Source organism: Muscardinus avellanarius (assembly GCF_963383645.1).
Source record: "Muscardinus avellanarius genome assembly, chromosome: 19".
Lineage (NCBI taxonomy): Eukaryota > Metazoa > Chordata > Mammalia > Rodentia > Gliridae > Muscardinus > Muscardinus avellanarius.
The window spans coordinates 37,200,963-37,216,304 of NC_137805.1; the positions used below are offsets into that span (position 1 = coordinate 37,200,963).

Genomic DNA, 15,342 nt, shown 5'->3' on the forward strand with positions numbered 1-15,342 from the left:
TTTACTCTACCACCAGAGAGCTGAGTATAGCTATTGGCAATAGAAACTTATCATCTGGCTTGTCACATAAAATAGCTTGCCAACCATGCCCTAAAAAAGCCCCACCCAGGTTGACTTAACACATGGAAGACTGGAAATAAGAAAGGTAGTACTGTGTATGAGCACCAGCCTTTCCATGCACAGTAGTCCTGTCTGCCCTGAGTGGCCAAATTCCTGCCCAATATGGTTAAGGTTCCTCCTTGCCTAGGATAGTTGGGCAAAGATAAAACTAGCGTATTAGGATGGGCAAAGTTCCTCTCCCCTGCACTGTTGGCAGAGAGCTGTAAAGATGGGAACTGGCAAGTCTCAGAAGCCACATGAGGGCCCTGAGCAGGACACTCAGCCTGTTCCACAAAGGCAGGATGAAGACAGTAAGAACAGCATGGCCTGAACTTCATGCTCTGTGGGTTCTCCAAAGCTGTTCCCACTCCCTTAAGCACCTATCCTCCCTCTCCATGAAAGACTAGCCACCTGTCCCCTGTGCTCCAGATCACCTGGCTCACAGTCTTATAAATCATCCCTCAGGCGCGTTCACTTTTCTGTGGTCACATCCTCTTGAGCTGATCGGTGACTCCTATCTCCTGCCTCCCTCTGTGCTCTGGACCTCTATGTCCAACTTCCTATTCCACATCTCAGCTTGTATGTCTAAAACACGCCTCAAATTTGGCTTCTGTTATTAGTATTGCTATTGTCATTAACTCTGAACTGTTAAAAAAAAAGCACATGGTACTCAGTGCCAGACATTGTAATAATTACTTCATGTACAACAGACCCTTCCTGCCTCCCAGTCCTGTTTCTACCCCCCAGGATTTTCCATTTCAGTAAATGGCATCACTCTCAACTCAGTTCTTCAACACTCTAGAGGTCAGCCTTCCTTTCTCTTTCCCACACAGCCCCTGTCCACAGTTGCTGTGTTGGTACTCTGCATATGTTCCCTGTGTACTCACTGTCCCCGTGAAAACCCACCCAATCACTTCCTCCTGAAATCTCCTGCAAGTTTTTCATCTGAGGGCTTCCTCAAGAAAAACAATATGCACGTTCTGCCTACAGCATGAGGCGGAAGTACTAGGGAGCTCCCAAAAGTTGTTCTCAACCAGTAGTAAATGAGAATTGATGGAAAAGGTTTCATCTTGACACTACAGGAAGGAGTGTGATCTATCTTGGAGACATTTATCCCAGTGGGACAGCTGAGACGTGAGATGTGCCCGTGGGATTCAGTCCCGGTTGCACACGGTGGTAGTTCGTTCATTGGTGTGCCCTATGTTGGTTTCATCCCCTTGATGGTCACTTCTCCCTTTTTCCTACCCATAATCTTTGACATGGCCTCCCAAAAAACAGTGTGTACCCAAATCCTCATCTCTGAACCCACTTCAGAGGCATCCAATGTCAACAACATTCAACCAAGCATCCTGAAAAGTATGCCTCTTCTCAAGCCACTGCCTTGGTCAAGGGTCCAAGGTACCAATTTTTCCTACGTGGACAATTGCCATAAGTTCTTAACTGATCTTCTTTATCCTTCCCTGGTCTTCCCAGAGCCTGGATTCCATGCAGAAGCCAAAATATACTTTGCATAACCGTGTCCGAACACTACCCTGATCCAAATTCTTTCCCTTCGCACTTAGAATAGAACTTGATTTGTTAACCAGTAACGGCACTCCCTTATATAATCTGAACTCTCCTGCCCTCTATTGAGGCTTCCATGACTGGTCCCCTACCTCACTCTCATCCTTGAATGTGGTCATCTGGCTGCTGTTTGACAACCACATTCATACCTGCTGTTCCTCCAACCTGGAAAGCACTTTCTCCTTCTCTGGGAAATATTGCACTTTTCCATCATTAAGGCATGAACTTAAACGTGAGCTTCTCAGAGAAGCCTTTCCAGACTGGGTAATATGAAGTAACCCTGACTCCCATCACTGTCCCTTTATTTGGTTTCTTTTCTTCATAGCACTTTTGACTATCTAAAATGATGTGTTTGCCAGTTTATTTGCTATATCTCTTAGTCAACAGAATGCTCAAGGGACTTGTCTATTTCTGTATACTCCTATTACCTTCAACAGTGCCCAGAAGACCCTAAGGGGATCAATAACTATCTGTTGATCCAGGCATAGTGACCCATGTAATACCCGCAACCCGAGGGGCTTAGGCAGAAGGATTGCAGGTTCAAAAGCAGCCTCAACTACTTAGCTGACAGTGTCTCAAAAATAAAAATAAATTAATTAATTAATTAAAAAGGCTGATGATGGAGCTCAGTAGCAGAGTGTACTTGGGTTCAATCCCCACTACTGCAAAATAAAAGGATTATTAAATATATGAGTGAATGAATGACCTACCTATTGACCAGATTATGAGCTCATGACCCACAGAAGACATCAACAATGTTTGAGTCAATGAACAAGCAAGAAGTCCCTGGCAGGGCTGAGTCAGCAGTTTCCCTGGGTCCCATTCAAGGATACATAGCCCTTTATATCATGTCCCTTCACAATTGGTTCTCAAGGCCCCGTGCTGGATCATCTATGTCCAGATAAAGCAAGCTTCCATAGTGGGCCACTCTAATCACTGTCTTTGCTTTTCAGGCCTTACCGGAGGGACAGACAGCATCGTGGGACACAGCCAAGGAAGATGAGAACCGCAATAAGAACCGATATGGGAACATCATTTCCTGTAGGTGGCCTTCTGGGAGGGTCTCTGCACAGGCTTCGGGAACACAGGGGAAAAGACCTATTCTTAACCTAGAATTTGTTATCAAATAATCCTTGATGCTTCCAGCTTTGGGTCAGAAGACTGTCGCAACAGTCCCAGAAAGGGAGAATACGGTCTGAACAAAGGCAGCAGCAGTATTTGTGTGTGACTGGCATTTAGTACTGGGAGGAGAGGAAGGGGGAGAACCCCCCCCCCCCAGTGCTGAATACCACAGACAGGTAACATACAAATACTGTTGCTGCCAAGTATTGGTATACGCGGCCTTCAAAGCAACACAAATACAGAGAGAACAAAGTTATCTTGGTCAAAACACTGAGTAGGTAGTCCGATGAGAGCAGGAATCCACAATAGCCTTTGTCTGATTTAACGTGGCCAACTCAGACCTTTTGACATCCACCAATTGTGCAGGGAACATTCCCTGGTCTCCTCTTTCACGGACATCTGATTCAGCCAAGGGGGTCAAAGAGAAGGATACTGAATGACAAATTATTTCTACTGCAGTTCAGAGCTTTGTTTTGTTTTGTTTTGTTGATTTTTTTTTTTTTTTGCTTTAACTGTCTAGACATTGCCTAAGGGAGGGTGGGGGGACTTGGAGGAAGAAAGAATCAGATCCAAGCAGATTGTAAAGGAAGAAAGAGGCAGAAGTTTTAGCTTCGTTGCTTCCTGCGCTGATTTAGGAATGGCTGTGAATGGTGGAGCTAATCAGAAGACATTTATAATTTGTGTCTTGGAAGACAGTAGCGCAGACAGCAAGATTTCTTGCAAGTGAAGTGTCGAAAAGAGATATCCAAAGAGTCAGCAAATATGTATTAAGACTTATGACGCATAGGCCTCTTCTGAACAGTTCCTGTGCTGGACACTGGGAGATGTGGTCCCTGCTCTGGGCACAGGTGGCTTTGTGCTCTGATGGGTCTGCAGTATCATCTGCTTGAGTTCAGTCTTATTGTGTCCTAAAATATCTATCATTTTTCCTATCATTATCCTGCCTATCAGACTGTGATCCACTAAATGATTGGCGGTATGTATGACCTTAGGTCTCTTGAAAATGGATTTCACAATGTCTTCCCTGTAGGGGTAAGATGCTTCTCTAGGGATGTTGCACAGATATGAGGGGGAAAAAAAAAAAAAACAAAAGCAAAAACAACGAATAGAGCACAATGGAGGGCCAAGTCCAGAAGCCAAAGCTTAAAGGGTCTAGGAGGTCAGAAGCCAGGCTAGGTGTCACCCCAGTCTCCCCAGGTCTCACCTTGCCAGAGCTAGTCAGCTCTCACCTGGACCCCGCTCAGCCTGTCTTCTTTGCCCCACATCCAATTTGGCCCTAATTTCCTACCTATCTAATCCCTACCAGAACCTAGAACTCTCAAAAACAGAACTCGGATGATGTCGTTTTTCTACTAAAACCCTTTCAGATGGTTTTCCTTCCTGCTTGAGCTGTGCTTATAGTCAGGCTCTTGGCCATCTTGCCAGCGCCATGCACACTAGCGCCCCTCCATCACCGCCTCTTCAGTTAAGCCATGGTGGCCTTCTCTCAGTCATTTGAGCTTACAGGACACAGGACCTGTGCACATTCTGTTCTCTCCATCCAAGTGCCTTCCCACCTCTGTTTTCCCTGAGGTACACCCATTCCTCAGCTCTCAGCTAAGTCATCACTTCCCGACTCTTCCAATGTGATCAGAACCTCTCTATTTACTCATAATTTACTCTCCTTAGTCCTTGTCATTGTTGTAACCTGAGAGGCATTTGAATGACTATCTGGTGATAGCCACTTCGTGAAAAGATGCTCTTTGATAGCAGAACCAGGACAATCTTGCATTTCTTTGTGGTTCTTTTGTTTGTGTGTGTGTGTGTGTGTGTGTGTGTGTGTGTGTGTTGCCAGGGATTAAACCCAGGGGACATTCTGCCTCTGAGCTATATATACTCCATCCCTTCTGCACAGATGTTCCCTACTCCTCTTCCAGAAACTACTTTCCCTAGAAACTTGTCTTGTGTTCACATCTGGGGAAACCCAAGAGGAAACAGGGAGAATTCAAGTAGCTTAAAGATACCACTTGGATGGATTTTTTAAACGCTGTTATTGGTGCAGTGTACTTCTGCATCAGAGTGAGACTCAGAGTCATCAAAACATACATGCACACATCACTTGGTGTCTACACCTGAATCGCATATCTAATTTGAGGACCGGTGATTCGCCAGCAAATCAGGGCTGGAGTGGTTTCGTACTGCGTACTGCAAGGAGATAGTGCCGAGAGAATCAGCGGGTTCGGAAAACAGTCACTACCTGAAGGAGAACCGCATAGAAGTGGGGAAGTCCTGGAATTGAAATGAGAAAGGTAAAAGAGAGCTGGCCTCCAGGAATGGGAAGCGTCCCTGCCCTTGTGCGTGTCCCTCCCAGAGGCACAGCCTGCCGCAACTGGATAAATAGAAATATTCTTGGCACAAAAGAAAACGGGGTGTGATTAGCATATTAAGGAACCCAGAGCACTGAGAGGCCATAGTTGAGAACAAAGTCCCAGGCCAGAGAGAACAGAAAAGATTAAAAGGAAAAGGAGAAGGGTGGGCAATGCCTGCAAATGAAATGGTGAAAGAGAAACCTTGGGCCCAATCAGCCCTATCTTCCAAATGGTTCTTTTTAGAATTCCGTAATGAAGACAATGAGGTTTCCAGGGAGAGGACATGGAAAGGGAGTGAAAGGGAAGGGAATGAATGGGGAATAATGCTCTCAGGTAGCTCCAGGGCTCAGGCTGCACCAGAGGCACATGAAGGGTGAGGCATCCCGGACATGGGAGCCCTGGAGCTCTCAGAACCAATGGCAAAGGGAGAATACCCAGGAGGCAGTGATCACAGGAGCTGCGGGTTTTATGAAATGATGCTCCCTTCTGGAATAAATTGGGATCCCAGCAGGAAACATATGACACCCCAAATAGGATAATTGGAGGAGAAATAGCAGAAGATCTTTATGAAGATGCGATCTAATATACATGGTAAGGGAGAATGAATACTGAGGGCTGCACTCCCAGCAGGACCACCTAGGATTCTGCAGTGCAAGAGACAAAGAGACTACCTGGCCACAGGTGAGGCTTTCCGGGTGAGGTGGTTACCATGGGAACCCCAACAGAGAGCGATGAGGATTCAAATAAGCACCTTGGCCCTGTTTTCCTCCTTCTGTCCACTCTGCCCCCTCTGTTTTCTATTGCCTGACCCCAACCAGGAGCCAGAGGGCAGGGAAGCTGTGGGCCTAGTGAGTGGTTCTCAAAGTGTGATCCCTGGGGCAGTAGCGGCAGCAGCAGCCTTTCCTGGGAATTCCGTAGACATGCTAACTCTGCCGGGGCAGGGCCCAGAGCACTGTATTTTTCAAAGTCCTCCCGTATTTGCCCAAGTTTGAGGCTATCCAGTGTTATTCCAAGGATCAGTCGAAGTGGAGAAGATGGAGTGGATCTGAGGCACACGGCATGTTTTCTAAGACTTCTTTTCACTCAGTCTAGAGGAGACCCTGGGCACAGGTGCCTTGGAGTCCGAACATGAGGTCAGGCAGACACAAGTTCTCGTCCCAGTTCCGTCGTTTGCCTTGTGCATGGCCTTCAGTGAGGTCTGTTCACTTCTCTGACCATCAGCTTCTCATCTGTACTGTGGTTCTAGCCAGATCTCAGTGCAAAGAGACTAAATAAAGATGAGCAGATATTGATCTGAATCTGATGTGGCCACAGACTTTTAAACCTAGATGAGATTCAGTCTAGTTCCTGAGTCCATGGGCAAGGAGAGAAGGTTGTGTTGCTCCTGACTTTCAGCCTCCACTCTCCTTTGCCATCTCTGTGGGTGACTTGCTTAAGACTTACAGACCTCCCTGGGTGCACAGATCACTGGTGCCCTGCCATTTTTTAAATAGTCTCCACACAGGTAGGTCCTGCCGACACATCTTGCGCGCTCGCGCTCTCTCCTCTCTCCTCTCTCCTCTCTCCTCACTCCTCTCTCCTCTCTCCTCTCTCCTCTCTCCTCTCTCCTCTCTCCTCTCTCCTCTCTCCTCTCTCCTCTCTCCTCTCTTCTCTCTCTCTCTCTCTCTCTCTCTCTCTCTCTCTCTCTCTGGATTTAACCCACAAACACTCCACCTCTGAGCTACACCCCCCAGCCCGTTTTATTTTTTATTTCAAAACAGAGTCTTGTTATGTTGATAAGGCTAGATTCAAATCTGAAGTCCTCCTGTCTCAGCCTCCCAAGTACTGGGATTATAAGCCTTTGCCACCGTGCCTGGCATGTGTGCCTCTTCCTGAAGACTCATTATGGCTGTTGAGACCTATCTGTCTGCTTGCAGGGCGGTCTAGAAATACAAAGAGATTAAATGTCCCCAGAAACTGCCCTGAACCCATGACCAATGACAGGGGCTGTATAAGTACCCCAGCTCCCACTTTTCTTTGGAGGTGCATGCTATATGCCTTCTCCCTGACTCCTGAGCAGCATCAGGTTCTAGTGCTCCAGCAGCTCCTGAGTGACACCCTTTATGGGATCCTTCCCTTCCCCATCTCACTTCCCACTTTCTGGTGTTTCCTGGGATCTCTTCCCAAATTGCTTTCTGGCTTGCCCCCAAATCCTTGACCCAGGCTCTGCTTCCAAGGGAATCTAAATAAGAAACCTTTTTTTACTTCCTTTGGAAAGGTCTCTAGGTAGGATATTGCCTGCAAAGCATGCTCAGGATACAAGGCAATACATCAGATGGATGTAAGAGCCTCTTCAGGGCTATTAGTTTCTAAGCCTCACCCCCCTCCCATCTTGCATCCCCCAACATCTGTTGGGGCTTCACAAACATGACTTCCCAACTCCAGCCTACATGGATATGACAGGACCAAGAGGAGCATGGAATGGCGGGCTGTCTTTGTGTCATATCTACGCCATCCTCTCTCGACGATGGTAATTCAATCAAGATTGAATGCTCAGACCTTTAGATTCAATGAGGTACCCAGGCAGTCTTTGCAGAATTACCTGCCTCCTCCCAGTCCGCTCCTGCAAGATGATGACATTAACATTTCCAATACTTCTAGGAAATAGTTTTCCAGCTCCACAATTCATTGTAATGAGTCAAATCTCTTTACTCTGAAAAATTGCACCTTTTCTTCACCCTCTGCCAGTGCCCAGAAGACAGGAAGAAAGAACATCTAGTATCCAAATGATATTCTCTCTCCAGCTCCACCTCTTTGAAGTGATCCCCTCTTTAAGCGCTTGTAGCTTGAGCTGGCTGATTTATTGGGTTACGTCTGATGATGGGAGCAGGGAGGGAGAGGCGTGGTTTGTTTTGAGTTATTGCTATGCAGTGGAAAACCATGCACCCTCTTCTCTGGGGTGAGTGTGGATCTACAATGAGATGGGGACCAGTGCTGGAGACTGAGGAGAAGTGTTCACGAATATTATACTGTGTGTACATGTACATGGGAAGCACGAGCTGGAGGGGCCAAGCAGGGGAGGGATGTGCAGGCACAGAATCTTGGGGTTCAAAGATGAATAAGGACTCCACCTCTCCATAAGAAGCTCTCACACCTTGCCTGAGTTAATAAACCTCCTGGAGCCTTGAATTTCTCATCCATATATGGGGTCTGGTTAGATACCTGCAGAGTTAGTTGAATATGAGAACCAAATGGCATGATATCCACACACCATCATATCTCATCTCTCTACACGTGAATCCCTGCACCTGGCCATCTGGCATAAGGTGGCTCGCTAATCCCATGGCTCAGCTCCAGTAAGATCTTCTGGTCTTCCTCAAGAGAGAGTAAAGTGAACATCCAGGCACCTCTATTGGATAACTGTGCATTGGTCTTTATATCCAAACTGGAGTGTGCCATTGGTAGTCATCTGAAGGGCCTGGTAAAACACACAAAGCCAGGTCCTACCCTTACTTTCTCAGGAAGTCAGGAGTGGGGTCAAAGAATTTGCATTTCTAACAAGTTTCCAGATGCCTTTGGGCCAGGGAGAACATTTGAAGTACCGCTGGTCTAGAAAAATAAAACCAAATTTCCATATTCAGGTTGATTCTTACAATATACCAGTGCTTTCATAGCTGACCACTTTAGGTCCTTGCAGCAGGTCTGCAAAGATAGGTCTGATTTTGCTGTTAGAGTTGGCTAAGTCAAGGTTCAGGGAAGGTGGTAACGTCCCAGGTGATAGGCTTCAGGTGTGGTAGGCCTCAGGCCTGCTTTCCCGGCTCACTCAACCCCTCACCTCCCCCCCCATTGAAGACAAGAGAAAGAATTTAATACAAGATCCAAGTATACTATCAGCCTGGGGCGGAAGTATTCCTCTGCACATGCAAAGGCCCTGTGGCCAGAGTGGGCATATAGTGCATCTGAGCAACTTAAAGAAGGCCACAGTTACTGGGGAAGTGTGTAGAGAGGAGGACCTGAGAGAGAAGCAGATCCCAGGCCATCAGATCACGCGAGGCATCGTGGAGTTTAGGAAGGCTGTGTTCTCGGTGGTGTGCTGCAGCTGATACGCACCAGCTTGCAAGAGCAGATTGCTCAGTTTTCAGGAATTTTGTGATCTGGTTGATGTCATGTTGGTCGCTTGGAGTTGGTGATGGTGGGAGTATTTGCACCACAAAAATAAGCAGACTTCACAGATCGGAGCCCTTTTATCTTTAAAGAGCTGCTTGTGAAAGATTTACCAACAGACCACTGGTCCTTGTCTTAAAGCAGAGAGGAGAAGATTGATTGAATACAGAGGGATGCCATCCCCCTAGATCTGTGTTCAAGGGTTGCCTTTGGATTGTCAAGTCCTTCAAGCTACAGCTCCCCTCTGTCTGCTGCCAGCAACTCCCTCCTGCCCCCGCCAGCCCTTGCCCTCCTCCCACCTGGTCTGAGAACCTGGGAATCCACGCTCCTGCACCTTCCTCTCTACTCACCACGGAGGAATTTGCTTCCCCTCCATCCGACTCTTCTTAAGTCCTTGTCTTGAATATCAAACGAGGAGTGCCAAATTAGCTGTTTTTCCAGCTTGCAAAATGTAGATGGAGGATAATGAACGTTTCAGGCTGCTTGTAAATTACCTCGTATAAACTCCTTTATGCTGCCTGCCACCCCATCTTTCTCTGTGTGTGTGTGTGTGTGTGTGTGTGTGTGTAAACACAATTTTTTATCTTTTTAATTATATAAAGTTAGGAGAAGAAAGGGGGCATGGAATGATATTAGCATTTCCCAGAGGGAATAAATAAACCATGAGGACACTTCTACTCCTTGCGATGCCTTCCTGGTGGGCCTATGGTTGAGGTACGTTCTGCCCTTCACTGAGCGTACGCAATCACTCTTTGTCCCTGCAGGTGGAAGGACTTGTGTTTAGCGCAGGACAGATGGAGAGCATCAAGTGTCTGAGTGTCTCTGCCGTCCATTCACTGCCTGCCTCACAGCCAGCCCCAAACCACCATTTATTAAACACCTGCTGAATTGTCCTATCACTTTCTTTTAGAGCAGTTTTTGGTTTACAAAAAAAAAAAAAAAGGAGCAGTAAGTACAGAGAAGCCATGTTCCCTCCCTCCCACCTTTCTGCCATTTCTCTTTTTATTAACATCTTGCATTTCTGTAGGATGCAATTGGTGAACCAATATTGACTCATTGACCCGTTATTATTAAAGTCCATAGTTTACAACAGGGTTCACTTTTTATGTTGTGTGGTTCTATAGGATTTGACAAATGAATAAGGACATATATCTACTGTTCCAATGTTATATAAAAGAGCTTCAGTGCCCTAAAATTCCCTGCGCTTAACATATTCAACCTTCCCTCTTCTTCTGAGTCCCTAGAAACCACTGATTGTTTGTTTTTGTTTTGTTGCTTTTTTTGTTTTGCCTTTTCCAGAATTGTGATACAGTTTGAATTATACAAAGTGTAACCTTTCCAGCTCGGCTTCTTTCTCTTGGCAACATGCATTTAAGTTTTCTCCATGTCTTTTATGGCATGTCAGCTCATTTCTTTTTGTTACTGAATAATATTCCATTGCATGGCTATATCACAATTTATTTATCCACTAACCTATGGAAGGACTTCCTGGTGGTTTCCAAGTTTTTGCAACTGTGAGTTAAGCTCCTAGAAGCACTCATGTGCCTTTTTTTGTGTGGAATTGAGTTTTTCACTTGTTCGGGACAGTGTCCAGACATTGGTGGTATAGTGGTGAGCAGAGCTGCCTTCCAAAACTATAATCTAAAATATTGACCATGTAATTTAGCAGAAAGAAGACGTGTTTTCTTACCATTTGGAGTTCAGTCCATCTGAGGCCAGGGACTATAGATCTCAGGGTATGGCGGTAGGAGGTGGAGAGTGGGAGAGCCCATGGACCGTGCTCCTCAAATCATGGACTGCGGAGAGAAACCATATATAATCCCCAAGGCCTCACCCCTTGGGGACCACCCCCAGCCATACCTTACTGACCCAAGCCATCACTCAGATAAACCCATTACACTAAATTCATCCACTGCTAAGATACACCCCTTAAGACTCAATTACATCAGCTCCAAACATCGATTCATGAGATCTTCACGGAGCCTATAACTAACCATAACACCACTCATTTGGGTGAATTCCAAGGAATGTAATTGCTGGATGGTATAGTGAAAGTAAGAACCTACTGAGCTGTTTTCCAAAGTGACTAGATGTGCTGCTCTGCATCCCCACCAGCAATGAGTGAGAGTTCCCACTGCTCCACTTCCTCACCGGCATTTGGTGGTGTCACTATTTTAGATTATGGCTGATTTAATGTGTATAGAGCAATATCTCATTATTGCTTTAACTTGAAATGCTCAAATGATATAGGACGTTGGACATCTTTTTATATGTTTATCTATCCTTTTTGTATCTAGTTTAATAAGATATCCGTCCAGACCTTTTAAATTGGGCTGTTTGTTTTCTAATTGTTGAATTTTAAGTGTTCTTTGTAGGTTTTGGATGCATGTCCTTTATCAGATATGGGTTTGGCAAATGTTTTCTCTCCCTCTGTTGTCTTTTCATTCTCTACTGTCCGGCCTTTTTCATGCCTGGTCTTTAATCCTCCCAGCATTTGGAGAGGACTAGGGTAGTATTAACTTCATTTTGCCGAGGAAACCAAGGCTCAGAGAGATCAATTGATTTCCTACATGATGTAGCCAAGACCCGACCCCAGCTCCATACCTCACATCACACATTAAAAGTGTATCCTGCCAGGAGTGCCAGAAACGCATGCTGGGGCACAGCTGTCATCCCAGGACTTGGGAAGCTGAGACAGGAGGATAGCAGGTTTGAGAACAACCTCAGAAACTTAGCAGGACTCTTGGCAACCTAGTGAGGCCATGTTTCAAAACAAAAAATAAAGCGCTGGGAGTGTAGCTCAGAGGTAAAATCCTTCTGGGCTCAGTCTCCAGTAACACACACACACACACACACACACACACACACACAATTATATTCTTGTTGCCAGAGGTCAGCCCATGTGGGAATGCATTTTGGTTGACTCATACTAAAATACCCTCCCATAGTTCCAGAAAAGAGACTTAATTGAGCTGCCCTGCAAGACCACTTGGTTCCTCTGGTATGAAGTAGTGTGGAGAGATCTCTGTTCTAACCCCAGCTGCCTTCTAAGTCCACCCTGCCCCCTGTACACACACACACACACACACACACTGTTTGCAGGCCCCGCTATGTGCTTGCTCTCAGAATCCCTGCCTTCACTCTTGCTGCTCCTTCTCAAGGGAAGACTGTTCCTCGCTGTCCACCTCTCAGACCTCGCTCACATTCAACTCTTCATTTCTCATGTCACTGCACAAAGCCTACATAGACTCGAGGGTCCCCTTCTGTGTATAGTCCATCTCCCCCACTCACCTGTCCAACTCCGTAAGCAAAAGGCTCGTGTTTGATAATAATCTTAGTCCCTTCAATTACCAGGAGACATAGATGGTGCTCAAAAAAGTATACCTTTAATGCATGAAAATAAGAGGAGGTATTGGCAAATACCATCATCTAGTGGCTAGGGACTCCTTTCATCTTTAAGGATATTTAACCAGAAGAAATGAGTTTGTTTCTTTCTGTTTTGTTTTTAATGATTTTTGCTTTCTAATTTTTAAATTTCACTTTATAATATTTTTTTTAAAAAATCTCTTTCAACATTTTAAACTAGAAATTCCATTTGCAGTGCTACGGACCCCAAGGGAAGGCATAACTCAATCAATAAAGGAGATTTTGAATCAATAAGTCATTAGTGAGACCACTGAGTGAGGGCATAATATGCATTTTCACTCTTTGAAGGTTTAGAGTTTCTATAACTGCTGGTAACAGGGCTTGAAATCCTGGGCTCACAGTCAGGCACCAGGCCTCCTTTGCATCAGGCAATCCCCCTCTCTGGGGCTAGAACACTGAGGGCTCTGGGGACCGTCTCTATGCACAGACTCCAGCAGCAGCACCTGCAAGATGCTCAAAGTTCCCGGGCAGCGGATGTGCAAGCAAAATTGGGATTCAGAGTCAGAGTCTGTGTCACTTGAGGAACCTGGTTAACCTCTCTGAGCTCCAGATTCTAGATCTGTAAAATGGGAAGAACCATAACACCATAACACCACATCATCTGGCACTCTAATAAGTTATAGAGCTATCCTTAGAAATGAGTAATTGAGATAATTTGTATAGTCTCTGGCATCCACCATGATTTCAATAGAACTTAACTTCAGACTCTTCCCCTGTCCCACCCACCCAAAGGGGCTACTTGAGACTTCCTACCTACTCCTAGTTGGCTCCACTGATGTCCTTCCCCATGGTGACTAAGAAAAGTGGCATCCAGTGTAACTGACTATCTAGCACAATGCCTGCATGAGTACTTCTCAATTAATTAATTTTGAGAGAGGGGTGGTCACCTACACTGGTCCTGGGCCTCTTTGTCCATCATTGGACCCATTTCTCACCTCCTTCTACTCAGCTCTACATCACAGGGAGCTGATCTCTGTAGGCAGTATTTGCTAGGCTCTCCTATCAACTGGCTTCTTACTGTATTTGGCCAATAACATGCACTAGGAGAGAGAAAGAGAGAGAGCAGGATCTCTCCCCCCCTGTCCCAATCAGAATCACCCTCTTGAGCAGCAATAGCAGCTATTCCTGGCCTCCAACCCCCACCAGATTGGCTCCAATCCCAGACTGTGGCCCTAGTTCCTGAGCTCTGGGAAGCTACCTGTTCCCTCTGTCCCCCCAGTTCGAGAAGAGGCAGTGTTTCCTTGAGGTTGCTTATTTCTAAGTTCCCTCTCTTTCTCCTATCCAGTTTCTCACAAACTCTTCCGTCAGCCAATCAATCACTTATTTGTGGTTAATCCTCTCCACTGGATACACTAGAGGTGGTTTAGGTCACCATTGGAAGCAGGAACATCTGAACTCAGGGTCAAAGGGACCCCGCTCTCCCATGCTCCCCCCTACACTGGCCAGGTGTCCAGTCATCATTCCTGAGCCACTGTTTCCTCCTTTGTAACAAGGGCTAACTGAACCTATCCTGTCACCCCCACAAAGTCACTGTGAGGATTCACTGCGGTCATCCATTTTTACATTTCCCATCTACTCCTCCAGTACCCACCCCATGCCAGGCCTTTTTGAAGGCACTGAGAGATGGAACAAGGATTGAAGCAGATAGCATCCCTGTTCTCGGAGGGGTTTCAGTTAGTTGCAATAAATGTGTTTTACACTGAAAAGTGCTGTGCTAGATGAGTCTCACAAGATACACTGATTTGACTTCCTTCACCCCTGGGAATCCTTAAGGATGTCTAGAGTGCTCCTGCTCACTTACATTGAACCCCACGCCTGCCCTGGAGTAACACAGACTAGATAGTGGATACAGACCTTGCACAGTGATGTGTGCCCAGTGACCTGGGTAGTAGACTAAGTCTTCCTCCCTCAGCCCAACCAGGCAGTTCCATTTGCATAGGTCTATTAGCATGTCAGAGCTCTCCTTAATTGTGAAAGATTATCCTGATTCTTCTGATGTACTATTGTTTAATGGTTTTTATTTGATATCCTTTGAAGTAAGCAGGCTATCAACTAAAGCCTGCAAGTCTTGTTTATGCCTGCATTGTGTTTGAAAAAGTATCCTCAGGAACACAGTATTAAGTTATTGATGACCTCTTTAATAATGATTTAGTCATCCCGACTTTAATGATAGTATTGATAGCAATGTGCGGCCGGTAATCTATTTGCAATAATATTCTAAGAGGCCAAAGAAAAGCAATTTGTGCACATGTAGAAAAAAGGCGAATCTGCCATTTTCAAGCAGGCATGAAAATGAGCGTATTAGTTCAGACTCCACACTGCTAGGCCCCCAGTATATTTATATGGTCTCTCTTGCATTGTCTTATGAAGCAGATATTTCCATCCCTGTGTTAATGATGAAATTATTAAGACTTAAGAAGCAGTTGACTCATTCAGTTAAGTAATGACAAAATCAGAATCAAAGGGAAGGTGGGAAGAAAAATGGAAGAAGTGTTTCGAGGTCCATTTTATTTATTTTTTGAGGTCCTTTTACAAACTACTAACCTCCCTGAGCTTCAGCTTCCTCCTGTGTAAATGGGAATAATAACCGAGGGCAGTGCCAAGGGTCAGGTGAGGGCGTGACCCGGTACCTGTAAGTAAC

General features: G+C 45.7%; 1 protein-coding gene across 8 annotated transcripts in view; it reads left to right on the top strand.

Annotated features, from left to right (window-relative positions):
* The window catches only part of PTPRT (protein tyrosine phosphatase receptor type T), a gene marked incomplete at both ends in the record, with an annotated part of 1,183,313 nt that overhangs the window by 1,114,722 nt on the left and 53,249 nt on the right, over nucleotides 1-15,342 (top strand). For all 8 annotated transcript variants that reach the window (XM_080716374.1, XM_080716373.1, XM_080716375.1 and 5 more), the window contains one exon: nucleotides 2,616-2,703. In XM_080716374.1, coding sequence (XP_080572500.1) covers nucleotides 2,616-2,703 — 88 coding nt within the window. The remainder of the gene's footprint in view (nucleotides 1-2,615; nucleotides 2,704-15,342) is intronic.